The sequence below is a fragment of the Ciconia boyciana genome, chromosome 4 (assembly GCF_034638445.1).
Source record: "Ciconia boyciana chromosome 4, ASM3463844v1, whole genome shotgun sequence".
Taxonomy (NCBI): Eukaryota; Metazoa; Chordata; class Aves; order Ciconiiformes; family Ciconiidae; genus Ciconia; species Ciconia boyciana.
In genome coordinates this window covers 121356-139735 of record NC_132937.1, presented here as the reverse complement: position 1 = coordinate 139735, position 18380 = coordinate 121356, and the positions used below count along the sequence as shown (strand labels likewise).

General features: G+C 43.2%; 1 protein-coding gene across 8 annotated transcripts in view; it reads right to left on the bottom strand.

The window, feature by feature from the left end:
- LOC140650624 (zinc finger protein 462-like) overlaps positions 1-18380 on the bottom strand; it is a 118670-nt gene that overhangs the window by 15432 nt on the left and 84858 nt on the right. For all 8 annotated transcript variants that reach the window (XR_012042090.1, XM_072859191.1, XM_072859188.1 and 5 more), the window contains 2 exons: positions 6596-6857; positions 2770-2906 (listed from right to left, as the gene is read on the bottom strand). Coding sequence is in view for 7 of the 8 variants with exons in the window: in XM_072859191.1 (XP_072715292.1) it covers positions 2770-2906; positions 6596-6857 (399 nt within the window). In the remaining variant the exon portion in view is untranslated. The remainder of the gene's footprint in view (positions 1-2769; positions 2907-6595; positions 6858-18380) is intronic.

Genomic DNA, 18380 nt, shown 5'->3' with positions numbered 1-18380 from the left:
CATAACAATAATGTTGTAGCTTGGTAAGAATCAACTTCTGTAGCTATTCACTAAGAGGCAAATAGTCTTCATTTCAACTGCATGCTGCCAAATCAGGGACTTGAGATGACACCATTTTGAAAGCTATAATGTAAGTTAGAGATCTAGAACTGTTTTCTCGCTTTGCTGGAGGGATTTTTGCATAGGAGAGAAGATAATACAGAAAATGGATCAAAACCTTCAGTCTTCTGACTTTATACAATGTACTGCTTCCTCTACCTGGAGAACAAATGTGCTTAGACCACAGCTTGAGACTGTCCTTGTTTTATCAATCCAAATGGCTACAAGTAAGGAAGGCTATCTGAGACTGTGCAACATCCCTCAGTCCTGTCTGCACAGCAGCACCTTCTTTCTGTGCACATTAAACCCCATCAAAATCCTCCGCTTTAGCTGCCACAATTAGAGACAACAATAGGTTTTAATCTGGATATATACACCAGAAAGAAAAATTTTAAGAAAGGACCTTAATTCCTTTACAGTCTGGGTGCTGCATGCCTGAGAAAAATCCTTGCCCTTCCCTCAGGGACCTATAAAACTCTTTAAAGGCTAAATTTTCATTTGCATTAAAGCCTTTATTCTGTTTTACCTCCCCAACACTCTAGTGAGTGTATAATCACATCTCTTCCTACTACAGTTTTGTTTCAGCAGCACATGGGCTCAAGGGTGCTTTGTGCAACTGAAGCTACAGCTATACAAAAGAACAGATCCGGTGTCACATATTCAGGGGGTAACCACTCCTGCTTCCTAGCATTTGGTCAGAAACAGCTCTGTAAAGCCAGCACAACTGCTTGAACCCATGAAGTGCTACTCCACTGTTGCATCTCGACATTCTTAGCATTGTCTACATTTGCTGGAAGTTTGCCTAACTAGGCCCAGCAAGATCTCCCTCTCTCTGTTTATTTGCATTTGAACTGTCAGACCTTCTCCACTTGATCTTGGGCAAAACCACAAACCAGAGAACGCTTTCACAAGATGTGCCTAAGCCAGTATTTGGAGCCCCAGGGTTTGTGTTCCCTGCCCCCCCACTTCCAAACCCACCTTTTCTCCAGAGGAGTAATCCTGGAGCATGCCCTAAAGCTGGACAAAATACAACACTATGATACCTTCAAGGACAAGCTTGCACCTAAGTAAAAGCACCTCTTGAATCCTTACACTTACTAAGACAGGTTCGTTATACGCCTTTTGGGTCCTTGAACAGTCCTTAGCCTGTTTCTCAAATGCTCCTTCAAAATAGCCTTTACAGCAGAAAAAAGTTTGAATGATATACGTCTACTTCACTGCCTTGGTACAGGAAGGACTCTCAATAACCAGCATTGAAAAGTGGTTTGCTACAAGGGATTATGACAGTGATTGCAACACCAGAAGCTCCTCCAAGAAAATGATGGCATGTGAAACGTGTTTGCTCATCAGGAATACAATACTCAAAAACTCTGCCCAACCTGCAAGCAGGCAGAGTACTATCCCAACACACAGGTTTGAATTTTGGCAGCCAACAGACCTGCAAGCATTAAGTGTGATAGCTGTGGGCAGGTGTATTGGGTCTGGCTGGGATGGAGTTAATTTTCTTTGTAGTAGCTTGTATGGGGCTATGTTTTGGATTTGTGCTGAAAACAGTGTTGATAACACAGGGATGTTTTAGTTACTGCTGAGCAGTGCTTACACAGAGTCAAGGCCTTTTCTGCTCCTCACACTGCCTCGCCAGCAAGTAGACTGGGGGTGCACAAGAAGTTGGGAGGGGACACAGCCGGGACAGCTGACCCCAACTGACCAAAGGGATATTCCATGCCATATGATGTCACGCTCAGCAATAAAAGCTTTGGGAAGAAGAAGGATGGGGGGGACATTCGGAATGATGGCATTTGTCTTCCCAAGTAACCATTATGCAAGATGAAGCCCTGCTTTCCTGGAGATGGCTGAACATCTGTCTGCTGATGGGAAGTAGTGAATGAACTCCTTATTTTGTTTTGCTTGCACGTGCAGCTTTTGCTTTCCCTATTAAACTGTCTTTATCTCAACCCACGAGTTTTCTCACTTTTACCCTTCTGATTCTCCCCCCTTCTGATTCTCCCCCCTCGCTCACAGGGGGAGTGAGTGAGCAGCTGTGTGGGAATTAGCTGCCCACCAGGGTTAACCCACAACAGCAGGAATCTCAGCCCAGAGCGCCACAAAAGATGTCTCTTCTGAATTTGACTGTAGTTAATAGAATAGGAATCCCTAATCGTGCTTTTAGCTGGATTAAAAGAAAAGAAGGGGGGGAAATCTTAAAGAAAAAAATAAACATTCTAATTTTTGTCTTGTTCCTAAGAATGGGTAAGGAAGGTGTTATGAAGAGAGAAATTTCAAGCAAGCAGTCAAGGGATATTTTTAAGCCTCTAGAGTTAATTGATACATCCTACCACAGTGTTTATGATAGCAAGCACTTTAGAAACACATACATAGGAAACAAGCTTGGCCTAGGTCCAAGTTGTAAATTAGTCTAACTCTTGCTAAATAGGTACTTGATGACTGTTGACCTCTCTAGAGGAAAAGCTCAAAAAGAATTTTAAATCTGCCCCACTTCTACATTGGTAAACTTTATATTTCACAGAAAATAAGATGTACTTAGGCCTGATCTATTCAACATATCTGAGCTCACATACAGAGAAAAAACTTAATGGATCAATCTGAAAGAGTGGCGTTCTGTTCAGCATTCTCTTTGTCAGATATAGATATATACAGGGACATCTTTACCTCTGTGCAGAACTATATGATCAATCATGTTACGTTTGTATTTGGTGTGATATAGGCAAAGAGGACAACGAAGGTCTTTGGGTCCTTCCTCAGGAACTGCCGAATGCCCAGCTTCCACGTGCATAGTAAAAGCAGATCTGTGAAATGGGAGGGAGACATGGAAGCAGTCAGAAGAGGTGCGTATGGAACGCTGAAGTGTCACAGCTCTATTACAGAAGCATTGTATAAAATGGTACAGATACCACTCAGCCTTCTCTTCATAAAGCCACATGGCATTTCAGCAGGACTACTCACATGGATATCACAGAATCACAGAATCACAGAATCGTATAGGTTAGAAAAGACCTTTAAGATCATCGAGTCCAACCGTAAACCTAACACTACCAAGACCACCACTATACCATGTCCCTAAGCACCTCATCCAAACGTCTTTTAAATACTTCCAGGGATGGCGACTCAACCACTTCCCGGGGCAGCCTGTTCCAATGCTTGATAACCCTTTCAGTGAAGTAAAATTTCCTAATATCCAGTCTAAACCTCCCCTGGCGCAACTTGAGGCCATTTCCTCTCGTCCTATCACTCGTTACCTGGGAGAAGAGACCGACCCCCACCTCTCTACAACCTCCTTTCAGGTAGTTGTAGAGAGCGATAAGGTCTCCCCTCAGCCTCCTTTTCTCCAGGCTAAACAACCCCAGTTCCCTCAGCCGCTCCTCATAAGACTTCTGCTCTAGACCCTATCACATGAGCATAGGCATTTGCAGGCTCATATCCCTAAGTAACTGAACACACATTCTTCACAAGATATTCTTTTGCAGTGATTGCTCTATAGTCACATTGCTATAGTTAAGATGGCAAAAGTATTTCCAACTTCTGTGCTCGTTATTTGCTTGCCTTTGGCAAAGACAGACATTTTAGCAAGTTGAGTAAAATCCTTTCAACTGTCCTAGACTTTGAAGGGTGAAAAAAACTTATTTCTGATGGAAAAAAAAAAAATCCTCAACAACCTCTCTTTGTAGGACTAGCCCCACAACAGCTGAAATGTTCAGATTCGAGATATGAAATAGACTTGCACCTACAGTGTTTGACACTAAGTTGATAAGTTTGAAAGCCTCAATTATGAGGACCTGAAAATGCAAGACTGAGAATACTCCACAAATGAACAGTACTTTTGCACAACAAATCTCATACCATTAGCTGCATACTTAAAAGATACAAGAGACATACATGCAGAGGAAATTAACTATGCACCTCTCAAGCCACAAGGTCAAGTACTAAAATGAGAGGTGTTTGTAAACTTGGGGGAATCAGGTCTTTTTTTTTCCTGGGGTAGTGCTAAAGCTTGCAAGAGCTAAGCTGCTGGCTGCATTAAATTACAGAATTTAAAGCCCCTTTGAAAGTTCTCCAAGTCTGTTAGCTTGAATGCAAAACAACTTACTAACACAACTGGCTTTGGGACTGATCCAATGGTCATTGAAGCCAATAGGTGAGTTTTTATCAACTTCAGTGGATGCTTTCGTGTGTTTAATTCTCTATGGTGACTGGAAGTTGTTTTTTTTTTAAGAGAGCTCACGTGTGTATGTTGTACATTTAAAGAGGAAAGACTTAATCCCAGAAAGTTTGAGACACTGCAATAAAGAACACAACTCTCTTTATGTAACTATGAACATATGTAATTACAGCTTTATTTAAGGCAATTTTGTTTAATCCTGGAAGGAGAAAAGGGCGATAGGAAAATGTGAAAAGATACATTGGACCTGTCAAGAGTTGGAAATGCTTAAAACAAATAATAATCTGGAGCAGCGATAGTAATAGTAATCCGGTATTAAACAGCAAGTTATGCCATGTAACCAGCAAGGAGCTGAAGCAACAAAGCCTGATCCCTTACGGATGTATAACTTGAGGCTGCTCTTGTATGAGGTCTCTCATGTCTAATGTCCAGCATACAGCTAGACATGTACACAATACAATGGGTGAACAATTGGCTGAAGGGTCAGGCTCAAAGAGTTGTAGTAAATGGGGTAACATCTGGCTGGTGGCCAGTCACCAGTGGGGTTCCCCAGGGCTCAATTTTAGGGCCAGTTCTCCTCAGTGTTTTTATCAATGACCTGGACATGGGAGTTGAGTGCACACTAAGTAACTTTGCTGACAATACTAAATTAGGAGGAGCTGTTGATTCCCTCAAGGGTAGGGAGACCTTACAGAGAGATCTTGACAGATTAAGAGCGCTGGGCAATCACCAACCATATGAAATTTAACAAGGACAATTGCCGGATTCTGCACCTGGGATGGTGTAATCCTGCATGTATGTATAGCTTGGGGGACAAGAGGCTGGAGTGCAGCTCTGCAGAAAGGCTCTGGGGGTTTTGGTTGATGGTAAACTCAATATGAGTCAACAATGTGCCCTCGTGGCCAAAAGGGCCAACTGTATCCTGGGGTGCATTAAGCACAGTATAGCTAACCAGTCGAAAGAAGTGGATGTCCCACTATACTCAGCATTGGTGCAGCCTCACCTTGAGTACTGTGTGCAGTTTTGGGGTCCACAATATAAGAATAATATAAAAATATTAGAATGTGTCCAAAGGAGGGCAACAAAGATGGTGAAAGGACTAGAGGGCATGACTTATGAGGAGAGGCTGAGGATACTAGGTTTGTTCAGCTTAGAGAAGAGGAGACTGAGGGGTGACCTCATTGCTGTCTACAACTTCCTCATGAGGGGGAGTGGAGAGGGAGGTGCTGAGCTCTTCTCGCTGGTGTCCGGTGATAGGACACGAGGGAATGGTTTAAAGCCGAGTCAGGGGAAGTTCAGATTGGATATTAGGAAAAAGTTCTTCACTGAGAGGGTGATCAAGCACTGGAACAAGCTCCCCAGGGAAGTGGTCATGGCCCTAAGCCCATCGGTGTTCAAGAAGCGTTTGGACAATGCTCTTAGATATATGGTTTAACTTTTAGGTTGCCCTGTGTGGAGTTGGACTCGATGATCCTTGTGGGTCCCTTCCAACTCAGGATATTCTATGATTCTATGATTCTAATAGGAAAGGTTGAGCATAATTCTTCAACAGAACCTCTCTCCTTTACCCAACCACACTATCTATTTTCACAAATCTCCTAAGGACATAATAGCTTTGAGACCTTAAATGTCAGCTAAGGGGGCTATGACTGAGGGTTCAAAATATCAGAAGGAAACAGAAACAGCACAACTGCATAAACTTTTTTTTCCTTAGGGAACATGGCTAAACATACCACACCCCCCACACCCCCCCAAAAAACTTTAAATTTTGCAATGCTTAATTGGATTTGCTGAAATGTTTCTATATGCTATCAGGCACTTTGGACTATGCTTTATATTTCAGCCAGATAAATTGCGGGGGGTGGGGGCTAGGGATTATGAGAGCTTTCTTCATAGAGGGAATAGAAATTCTATAACCTACCTAGAACATTTGACTGCCCCATGCTTCATGCTAATTGTTCCAAAAATATGCTTTATTTTTTGAGAGAAAACTCCTCATACTTGATGGTGAGGACCAGCATCTAATTACAAATTGTGAGGGGGAAAAAAACCCACTCCTTGTACTATTTATTGTAGTGAGTACAACCTACTGCAAGTGTTTTTTACGCTTTTCTCTTCAGCAGATGGTACAGGCTGTTGTAGGAATGAAGAAAAAGAATTACATGGATGCTGCTGTGATCTGGTATGGCATTTCCCTGGTCACCATTGGTCATGTTTCTCTTAGCTACAGCCAGTTCTCACAAAGATTTCAGAAGTCTTTTGAAGTGCTAAAAAAAATCCCATTAGAAGTTCAGTTTATTTGTTTTGCACAATACTTACTTAAAGCCTGTATAAAAGGAACAATCTTTGCACTTGAAGAGTTTCTTCCCTCCATGCTTGTCACGGTAATGACGTCGAATGCTCTGTATGTAACCCGAGGAGAATTCACAAAATTCACAGTTCAGGATAGCTTCTGTTTTTTCCACTCCTGCAGCACTCCCAGAAAGTGGGATTCGGCTGATGTTATTGTTCCTGGCCAGAGCTGCAGACTGGTAGTGGTTCAACTGTTGCTGAACATCAGGAGGTTCTGAGTATGAAGAGTCTATAAAAAAAGAGAGAGAGAAGTTGTCATTCCAGGTGGGTCAATGAAATTTAAAAAGATTCCAGGCCTGCTCCAGCAGGCAGCCTTCTGAAGAGATAAGAGGATTACCATGTCTTCATCTAACCTGATTTGTATTCTACAATGTAAAAGGTGGTCAATTGAGATTAGGCTTTTTAAATCTGATCTGGGGAGGGATAAATATATGAGAGTAACCTATTAAAGACAGAAAGAAAAAGGAAATGGATACAATATTTCCCTTCCCCTTATACAACCCAACAGAAGGCTGTCACACCATTTTAATGACATTTAAAAAAACACAGCGTAATATGTTTAGGCACACAAACTGAAAACTAGAATACTTTATTTAAAAAAAAGGGAGGGGAGTCTTGGAAGTTTCCTAATACATTGATTTGAATGTGGAAATTAGGAATTCAGCTACTTTGTCCTATATAATCCACAACTGTCATTTACCATTACTGAATGGTAAAAATGAAAGCAGACAAAGCACAGATGAATTTCAGTGTGACATTCCTGAAAAGACAACAAAAGGCTCTTTTCTTAAGCTTTTTGAAAAGAAAAACAAAAGATGATAAAAAAAAAAGTCAGAATACAACGTGTACCAGCCACCTCCTGTTTTGATGGGTGCTTCATTTCCAAAGTATAATTCCCTGAGGCTGCATATGTATGAATTCTCTAAAACACATACTTGTTGGAAATTAATACCATCCATTCTAACCAATTAGTAAAAAGAAACAAAAGGCAAACAGGCCTGTACAGCACTCAGTGTGTGGACTTCATCTGTCTTAGAGTAAAATGGTTGCTTTCTTTTCTCACTGCCATAGAGATATATGCTTTAGAAATGAAAAACGAAACAACAACAACAACAAAAAGTACCAAACAAAAACAAAACATAGGGAGGAAAATGTCTCCAGGCTCCCCAGCTTCATCATCAGGTGTACAGCAGAGACATGAAAGCTTCTGGTAAAATGATTCAAGTTTTTTTTTTGTTTCTTCTGAGTCGCATGAGCAGAGACTGGATCACAATATATTTATCCTCTTTGTTCTCATTACTTCTACAGCAGGTTTGTTCACCACAGATGGCTCACAATGAGTTCTACCCGTTCAAATCTTAAGGCCCTGTGTCACTCACAGCTGCTTCCAGCCTGCCATGAGGCAAATGAAAGCAACTGTGGGAAAGAAAAAAACACACTTCACACCAAAATTTTATCCAATAAAAGAAGTACACGGCGCTCCTGCTCAAACATATTTAAGAAATACACAGGCAGCCAGTGGTGGCTGGAGAGGCACTTTGTGTGTGGGGGGGTGGTACATACACCTCTGAAGGGAATGCAGCCTGTGGACAACCCATGCTGGAGCAGGCACACAGGGCAGAAACCATTACACATATCACCTCAACCTTCTACACCACCCATTTCTTTGAGGAATTTTGACAGACTGAGTGTAACTTGTGAAAATAAGGGAAGATGAGACCGGGGAGGGGAGAGGATAGGTGTTTATGAGTTTGTCTAATTGTCTTTTTTTCTCAATGCCCAAATCAGTGATGGGAGGTTTGTGCTGGTTGGCAATAAATTAACACAAGCAAAATTCCCCAACTTTAAACTGTTTTGCCCACAACAGTAATAACAGAGAATGTGGGCAACACCAGGAACTGTCATGGGCTAGATCTGGAATAATTGGAATGATTTTGAGTCTCCAGAAAGAGCCTTGATTCTGCTATTGGGAATTTGTGGTGGTGTACTGTGGTGTGAGTGGTGGGCCTGTTATGTGTTTGGGGGTGAGTGAGAACACTGAATAGCTGGGAAAAGAAGGGTCCAAAGGGACCCAAGAAAATGGTACTGGGATGGGAAGATGATTGGGAGGAGATGGGACAGTGCTTGCTTCAAGTCCATGTTCTAGGTGCCTGGAACCTGGACCACCTCCCAATACAGACTTCAAGAAAATTAGCCTGGGCCTTGCAGACAGAAGAGGATACATATAAAACACTAGGAAAGAGATGTGCTGCTTTCTGTGAAGGTATGCCAGCACATGTTGTAGGTAGGCTTCAAGTGGAGCTCCAAATATTTGAAACAGAGGTTGCAAATCAAGCTGACATTCTCTCCCAGAGTAATGGTTTGCTAAAGGAAGCAGTAATAAATGCTCAGTGCAAAAGGGAGAGCCTTAATCAGACTTTAGTAGCTAGTGGTGCTAATATTAAAGACTATGCACTGAGCCACTACAGGAACAGTCAGTGAGCACAAAATGTCTGGTGTGACTGCCATTGACTGGACTAGGATCCTGAAACCTGGGATGATGATATTTGGGACTCTAATGATGAATTAATAACAGAAGCCTATCAGGCAGCCCCTAGTTACTGTAACTAAGTAGACCTATGCAAACAGGGGCATTGTTCCCCAGAACATGATCACTCAACAGGTCCTTTACTCAGAGCAAGATGAAGGCTGTGTGGGAAACTTACAGCCAACACCCTCAGGAAACTGCCTTGCACTGGCTATGGAGGTGCTGGGAAACCAGAGGAGGTGGGATACAGCTGATGGCTTAGCAGAGCAAAGCTCTTGGGGGTTTGGGTCTTATGCCACTTGTAAACACTGCCCTATGTAATGGGGGTGGATTTGGGGATCAGCTGACGGAGGGATATGTTAAGAAATGGTCTGATCTTGCTGATCCCAAAAATAAGATATCCCCGTGGAGGAACTGGGAAGAAGGAGATAATCGACTGCAGTTGCTTGGGTTGATGGAATGTGTTCACAGGCAAGGGGGGAGGGACCCCAATAAGGCTGTGGCCACTGATGCCATGGCCCAATAGCTCTGATGGTTAGACAGAGTTATTAATGCCCTTCTGGTATCACCTGACAGCTCGGTGGGATGTCCTGTTGATCAACGAGTGGCCTATATGTACTGTACTAGGAAGAGCATTGTTGGTAATGTTTAAAGTCCAGTGGTCTGGTTGACCTCGAAAAAAACATCAGGAAGGTATGGGAATTCTCCATGCTCCCACCCTACACACTAGGACTTATGGATAGTCCTGAAGGAAAAGGGGGAGAATATGACTGAGTGGGATGAAAAAAACCCATTAGATATCTAGCACTGTGAGTCAAGGAATTGCAAGTGCAAGGCAAAGGTCAGAGCTCAGTTAAACTATTGGCTCCTCCTGCTCTGACATCCAGACCACATACTGTTTGGGTAGCTGAATTGAATTTACTGCATTATAGGGGCCTCACCACTGGCCTGGCAGCAAATGGGGATAACTGAATCTATTGGATTATCTGGGTACCTCAACAGTATTATGCCCTAGCACACGCTGCCCTAATCATGCAAAAAAACCTGAGTTTTGATGTATGCACATCCCTGGTTATAGCCAATTGACCAAATCTTTATATCAAGTAACCTGGAAAGAGTCAGTTTGAACAGGCAGAGGAACAGCAGCAAGCTTTTGAGTAGATCAACCAGGAAATAGCCGATGCGATGGCATTAGGACTTATCTGGGAAAGTAGTGATATAAAACATTTGTTATATACCAGTGCAGGAAAAAACCAGCATCATATGGAGCTTGTGGCAATGAGCCCCTCGAGATGGGAGGGTAGCCATTTGGATTCTGAAGCCAGAGTTACAAAGGGGTAAAAAACAATTATATCCCTCTGGAATAATAAGTCCTGGCTGCATATGGAGGTGTTATGAGTGCCACTAAAGTATTAGGCACAGAGCAGGCACTGTGGTTATGCCCCAGACTGCTGGTCCTGAATTTTATGTTCAAGGATTCAAAACCCACTGGGGGAAGAGCAACTGTTGTAATAATCAAATGTAGGTATACAATTCACTTAAAAGATTGATGCTGTTTGTTATAGAAATTCACATCAAGATTGATGCTGCTATAGCAATCCACTGTAGAGCCCTACCCTATCTCCATAGGAACTTATACAATGTACCTTTGTCTAATAAGCAGGATGCAGCTGTCGAAAGCAGAAGTGTAACTGATGTATTACTAGTCTAGTTAGTAAACCATGAAGAACCGCTTGGATCTGCCAAAAAGGTAGGAAACCAGGGGAAAGGTAATTCCGGCAGGGGGAGATTGCGACCACCGACTCAAGGACCACCTACCCCAATTATACCACCGACTCAAATGATGAGGTCAAAGAAGAACAACTAAGCACGCGTACTAATTTACATGCTAGGCAAAGAGATTTTAACCAATCACTTAATAGAAGAATACTGCATATGTATTAGGAAGTTGAATATGTTAATGCTTTGTGTATAAATAACTGTTAATTTGAAAGCCTGGTGTGCTGTCTTGGGTCAGGCACCCATATCTGTGCAAATATTCAATAAAATACCTCTGCTCTGTGTGTATATTGGCATTTTGCACACCGGGTAAACGAACCCCAATTTTTGGGACAACATTTTGGCACCCCAGATGGGACCGCGCTGACAGCCTTGCCCGGTTCATCTTGCCATACCTGACACGGGGAAGAGAACTGAGTGGACTCCAGTACGCACTGACCTGTTGATCAGGGACTCCATCAGCTCCTCTCCTGCAGTTGGGCGGTAAGCAACACAACGGTGCAATGCAATTGGAAAAGAGGTATTTTCTGATCAAGGGAAAAAGGAAGTCTTTTTGGGAAGTAGCCTGCATCTGGGGACATTTGTCCCATCCGGGCTCTGCGTAAGGTGCATCAAAGAGAGAGATATGCAGCAGTAGCATACTGTTTCTACACTCTGTTTTGATGGTGGGAGACGTCCCCCACTCTGTTCTGGGTCTGTAAATAGTGTAGGAAACGTCAGATTGTCGGTACCGATATGGGTAGTGCTACTTCTCAGGAGACTCCCCTTTGTTCTCCCTTAGGATGCATCCTGAAACATTGGGATAAATTTGGAGGGGACCCCATAACAAAAGATAAATTAAAATGATATTGTATTGAAAATTATATTGGTGGCCACAATATCAATTGGATGATGGTAAAAAATGGCCTGAAAATGGATCTATTAAGTACAATACTATATTACAATTGATGTTATTCTGTCTAAGGACTGAAAAATGGGATGAAATACCTTATGTAGATTTGTTCTTTGCCTTAAGAAACGATTGGGAAGTTAGAAAAAGTTGTGGACTTGTGGATTCTATGTATCAAAATTGTATCTATCTGGTCAAGAAAAAGGACGGCAATTCTTGTTGTACAAGTTGTAAAACAAAAAGGAATGGCACAGAGGAAAATTATGAGGATGTTCAGTTGTTAGTTGCGCCTCATAAAACTGAATCTGAAAGCTCGGATGAGGACAAAGTTGGTAGTCCAGTAGCTGGAAGAACAAGGGGTCAGAAATCAAGTATACAAGCCCCTCTTAGACAAGCCGTTGGTCCAGAAGGAGGTCCTGTGTACGTGCATGTTCCGTTTACTACTTCGGATTTGTTAAATTGGAAACAAGTAGTAGGCTCGTATCGAGACAACCCGGAGGGGATGTATAGTACTATTAAAACTGTGATGATGATGACTCATAATCCTAATTGGGGTGACATTCAAGCTCTTTTGGAATATTTGTTTACTACAGAGGAAAGAAGAACAGTTGTAGAAAAGGCTAAAGAAGGAGTAACCCAGGAACATGGAGGAGTGCCTAACATAGATACCTATCTCCCAAGGGGGGATCCCGGGTGGGATCCAAACACTGGTGGAGGGTTACAGAGAATAAAAGAATACCAAAAATGTATTCTATATGGAATCCAGCATGGAATCCAGAAACCACAGAATTGGGCAAAACCGTATGAAATACGGCAGGGAGATGAAGAACCCCCATCAGTCTTTTATGAAAGATTATGTGAAGCAGCTCGGAAGTGGACTAATTTGGACCCTGAAGAAGAGAATAATTCTAGACTTCTTAATGTGTTGTTTATTGGTCAGGCAGCACCCGACATTAGAAAGAAATTACAGAAAGTGGATGGTGCTGATGGTATGACAATATCCCAGTTGTTATCAATTGCTTACAAAGTTTATAATAACTGGGATGAAGTAGAGGAAAAGGAAAAACAAAAGAAATCAAAATTGCAAGCTTCCTTGTTGGCTGCCTTGTCAGAAGGACAAGGAAGAGGCAGAGGAAATTTTAGAGGAGGATTTTGAGGTAGAGGAGGAAATTGTGGAAATACTGAGGAAAGTCATAGTAATATTCCTTTAGGAGCAAATCAGTGTGCATATTGTAAGCAAGGGGCCACCGGAAAAAAGATTGCCCACGCCTTTCAAATAATCAGGAAAAAGGAACAGAGACAGCTGCCGAGGTATTGGCAGAGATAGGATTGGATTGAAGGGGACCGGAAGTTTCCCCAGCCAATCCTCTGGTTCCAGTAAAACTGGGGAATGAAACAATAGATTTTTTAATAGACAGTGGAGCAACTCACTCAGTACTTACTGATTGTAAAGGACCTTTAAGTAAAATTAAGACTAGTGTAATTGGTGCCACCGGGAAAAAGACTAAGGTCATTCTTACAACCAATGGAGTGTACAATTGGAAATACTATGGTAACTCACTCATTTCTTTATATGCCAGAGTGCCCCTTGCCATTGCTGGGGCGAGATTTGCTATGCAAATTAAATGCACAAATAACCTTTTCTGAAAATTTGGTACAGATGCACATTCCCCCAGAAAATGCCTGGAAAGCACAAATGTGTCTGCTGACTCAAGGTGAAAAGGATGAAGATATAGACATTCCCGAAGAAGTACTGAATGCAGTGATAACACTGGTATGGGCATCGGGGAAACCGGGACGAGCAAAAGGCGTTACCCCAATCAAAATTGAGTTGAAATCTGGAGCCCAACTGGTAAGAAAGAAACAATACCCTATCAGATTAGAGGTGCGGAAAGGACTGGAACCATTAATTAACTCCTTTTTAGAACATGGGCTATTACGGGAGTGTCAATCAGAATTTAATACTCCCATTTTACCAGTAAGAAAGCCTAATTCTCAAGAATATAGGTTGGTACAGGACTTGTGGGAAATTAACACTCGAACAGTTGATGTCCACCTTGTGGTGCCAAATCCGTATACTTTACTTGCTTCTATCCCTGAAAATAATATGTATTTTACAGTTCTAGATTTAAAAGATGCTTTCTTTTTGTCCTGGTTTCAGCATTCTGGTGGATGAACAGAGTCAGCTCATCTTTGCTTTCGAATGGGAAAGCCCGACCACCGGACGAAAGACTCAATTATGTTCGACTGTACTACCACAGGGATTCAAAAATAGCCCAACGTTATTTGGTAATGTATTGGCAAAAGAATTGGAACAATGGCAAGGTAATAATGGACATATAACCTTGTTGCAATATGTTGATGATTTCTTAATTGGCTCAAGCAATTACAGTGAATGTTTTGAAGCTACAATTAGTTTGCTGAACTTTTTAGGACTTGCAGGATATCGTGTCTCAAAAAAAAAAAAGGCACAAAGAGTAAAAGATAGAGTTCGATACCTGGGATTTGAAATCACGCAGGGACAGAGAAAATTGAGTGCAGAGCGGAAGGAGGCAATTTGTAGAATTGCTGTACCTACATCAAAAAAACAACTGAGACGATCCTTGGGTATGGCTGGATGGTGTCAGTTGTGGATTCCTAATTTTGGACTGATTGCTAAACCACTATATGCTGCCATCAAGGGTCCGGAGGGACTATTTGAATGGACTGCTGAGTGTCGAAAGGGGTTTGAGTAAATTAAGAAAAGACTTATGGTAGCTCCTGCATTAGGACTTCCAAATCTAGAAAAACCCTTTCAGCTGTATGTACATGAGAGGCAACAGGTGGCTTTAGGAGTCCTAACTCAAATGTTGGGAAGCTGGAAGAGACCTGTGGGGTATTTCTCTAAACAATTAGATGAAGTCAGTAAAGGATGGCCTGCTTGTCTGAGAGCTGTTGCTGCAGCAGTGATCTTAATTGAAGAGGCCAGGAAACTGACCTTGGGACAACCCATGACCGTGTTTGTACCCCATGCTGTGATCTCTCTCCTAGAAAACAAGGGACACCATTAGATATCTCCTAGCAGACTGGCTAAATATCAGGCAGTTCTGCTGGAGCAGGATGATGTTACCCTTTCAATATCTGCCACTTTAAATCCTGTGACTTTGCTGCTGATCTCAGAACAAGATGAATTACAACATGATTGTCTGACAACAATCAAACAAGTTTATTCCAGCTGACTGGATTTACAGGATACTCCTCTTCCTGATTTTGTCCTGGTTTTGGCTGGGATAGAGTTAATTTTCTTCCTAGTAGCTGGTATAGTGCTGTGTTTTAGATTTTAGTATGAGAATAATAGTGATAACACGCTGATGTTTTGGCTGTTGCTAAGCGGTGTTTACACTGGTCAAGGACTTTTCAGCTTCCCCTGCTCTGCCAGGTGCACAAGAAGCTGGGAGGGGGCACAGCCAGGACAGCTGGCCCAAACTGGCCAAAGGGCTATTCCAGACCATATGGCGTCATGCCCAGTATAGAAACTGGGGGGGGTTGGCAGGGGGGTAGCGGTGCTGCTCGGGGACTGTCTGGGCATCGGTCGGCAGGTGGTGAGCGGTTGTATCACTTGTTCGGTTTGTTTTTTTTCCCTTGGGTTTTGTTCCTCTCTCTCTCTCTCTCGTTGTTTTCCTTCTCATTACAATTTTTTATTATTATTATTATTATTATTATTATTATTATTATTATTATTATTATTATTATTATTATTTTGTTCCAATTATTAAACTGTTCTTATCTCAAGCCACGAGTTTTCATGCTTTTGCTCTTCCGATTCTCTCCCCCATCCCACCAGGGGGGGAGAGGGTGAGAGAGCGGCTGTGTGGTACTTAATTGCGACTGGGGCTAAACCACAATACTCCTTTTTGGCGCCCAACGTGGGGCTCGAAGGGTTTGAGATAATAACAGATTAACCAGAGCGTATTCGTATTAAGGAATTTAGATCTGTTAGTAGTTGTGGGCCACGATATTGATTCATCTGTTCTCGATATTGGTTTGTCTGATCTGCACCATGCTCATTTTTTTGCTGTACATGTTAAAGATCGGTGTTGGTTTTTGCAGTTTGCTGTGCTCTGCTTTAATTGGTGATGTTTTGCCTGTGAGATTTGTTATTAAAACAGTGACCTTGGGTTTATTTTGGTATCTAAGTGCTATACTGAAACCATTACTGTACGTCGGGTACCACCTTATGGAGACAATTCGCAATTATACTTCTTCCTCTGAGAGGCTTTTTATGGAGGAAATGCAGAATGGCACCTTTGCTACTTTCTTCTACAATGTTTCCTCCTTCATTACAATAACTTTTCAGTATCTTGAACATCCTTGGGTAGTTAAGAAAGATACATCTATTGGTATTGCTTGGGAATACTGTTTCAACTTTGTCCAAGATTAGTAAGCAATTTAAGAATATCATCCAGAGATCTGCCCCAAGGCCGGATAGTTATGAGTGGCAGGGTGTGTGGGATAGCATGGGCAAATGCCTAGGACAGTGGGCACCTCCAGTGTTTTGGAACTTCACCCCTGAACAAGTGCAGAATCCTGAAAAATTAGTAGAATATTTGGAAAAAGTATGTTGTCACCCTGCCAATTCTAAGGAGATACAAATCACTGCAATGTGCTGGGGTCTGGCCCATGCCTACCGAGCCCTGTTCAACACTATTCAGAACCCTCAAGGATCTGGTGACAAAATGACAGGCACTGTGGCTACTCCGGCCCCCTCTGCGACAGGCACTGTGGTCACTCCAGCCCCCCTGCGACAGATAATGCAGTTCAACCAGGGAACCAAACCCATGTCAGTATCAGTCGCCCCTATACATAAAAAGAAATCCTGGAAGTGAAAGTCAGCTCGTTTAGAAAGGGAAGATGAAAGAGCAGGGCCATCACAAGGAGAGGAAGAGGAAGAACTTGTGGATGAGACAGAAACTACCCGATCCCTATCCCTGAGTGAGCTGCGAGATATGTGAAAAGATTTCAGCCGTCGTCCAGGCGAGCACGTTGTCACCTGGCTGCTCCCATGCTGGGATAGCGGGGCCAGTAGCCTGGAATTAGAGGGTAAGGAAGCCAAGCAGCTGGGATCCATTTCTAGGGAAGGGGGCATTGACAAAGCGATTGGAAAAGGGGAACCAGCCCTCAGCCTCTGGAGGCGACTCCTGTCAGCTACGAAGGAAAGAGACCCCTTCAAGGAAGATGTTGTATATCGCCCTGGGAAATGGACCACCATGGAGAAAGGTATCCAGTACCTGAGGGAATTAGCCGTGCTGGAAGTGATTTATGGTGACCTGGACGATGTGCGGTCACCCACAGATCCAGATGAGGTCCAGTGCACAAGACCTATGTGGCGGAAGTTGGTACGAAACGCACCACCGTCGTGTGCCAACTCATTGGCAATACTGACCTGGAAAGACGGAGACGGTCCAACAGTGAATGAAGCTGCTAGTAACCTCCGGGAATACGAAGAAAGTATCTCTTCCTCCCTTGTCTCAGCTGTGGAGAAACTGTCCTGGGAGTTCCAATGATTCAAAGAGGATATGTCCTACTCCCCACCTGTACGGACCAGCGTCTCAGCTATTAGGAGTCAGCGTTCCTCTGCTCAAGAGAGAGGATATAGAGGGTACACACCACGGGGCACCCTATGGTTTTACCTGCGTGACCACGGAGAGGACATGAGGAAGTGGGATGGAAAACCTACCTCGACCCTAGAGGCACGGGTACGTGAGTTGCAAGGAAAAACAATCACCAAAGGGGGTTCTTCCAGGAAAATTGCTGCTCCGGTTTCCAGTGGGCAGTTCCCCAGACAGAGTAAAAGGGCTGATCTTACTCCTGATTTTAATGAAGGAGCTCCTGACTCGTATATACAAGAAGTGGGTAATGAATATTATGACCAGGATTAGGGGGGCCCTGCCTCCAGCCAGGTGGAGGAAAGGGACAACTGGGTTTACTGGACTGTGTGGATTCGATGGCCTGGCACATAATACCCACAGAAGTATAAAGCTCTAGTAGACACCGGAGCACAGTGTACCCTAATGCCATCAAGCTATATCGGGGCAGAACCCATCTGTATTTCTGGGGTGACAGGGGGATCCCAACAGCTGACTGTATTGGAGGCCAAAGTGAGCCTAACTGGGAAGGAGTGGCAAAATGGCACAATGGCACCCCATTGTGACTGGCCCAGAGGCTCCGTGCATCCTTGGCATAGACTACCTCAGGAGAGGGTATTTCAAGGACCCAAAAGGGTACCGGTGGGCTTTTGGTATAGCTGCCTTGGAGACGGAGGAAATGAAACAGCTGTCTACCTTGTCCAGTCTTTCAGAGGACCCTTCTGTTGTGGGGTTGCTGAGGGTCGAAGAACAACAGGTGCCAGTCGCTACCACAATGGTGCACCGGAGGCAATATCGCACCAACCGAGACTCCCTGATTCCCATCCATAAAATGATTCGTCGACTGGAGAGCCAAGGAGTGATCAGTAAGACTCGTTCACCTTTTAACAGCCCTATATGGCCAGTGCAAAAGTCTAATGGAGAGTGGAGACT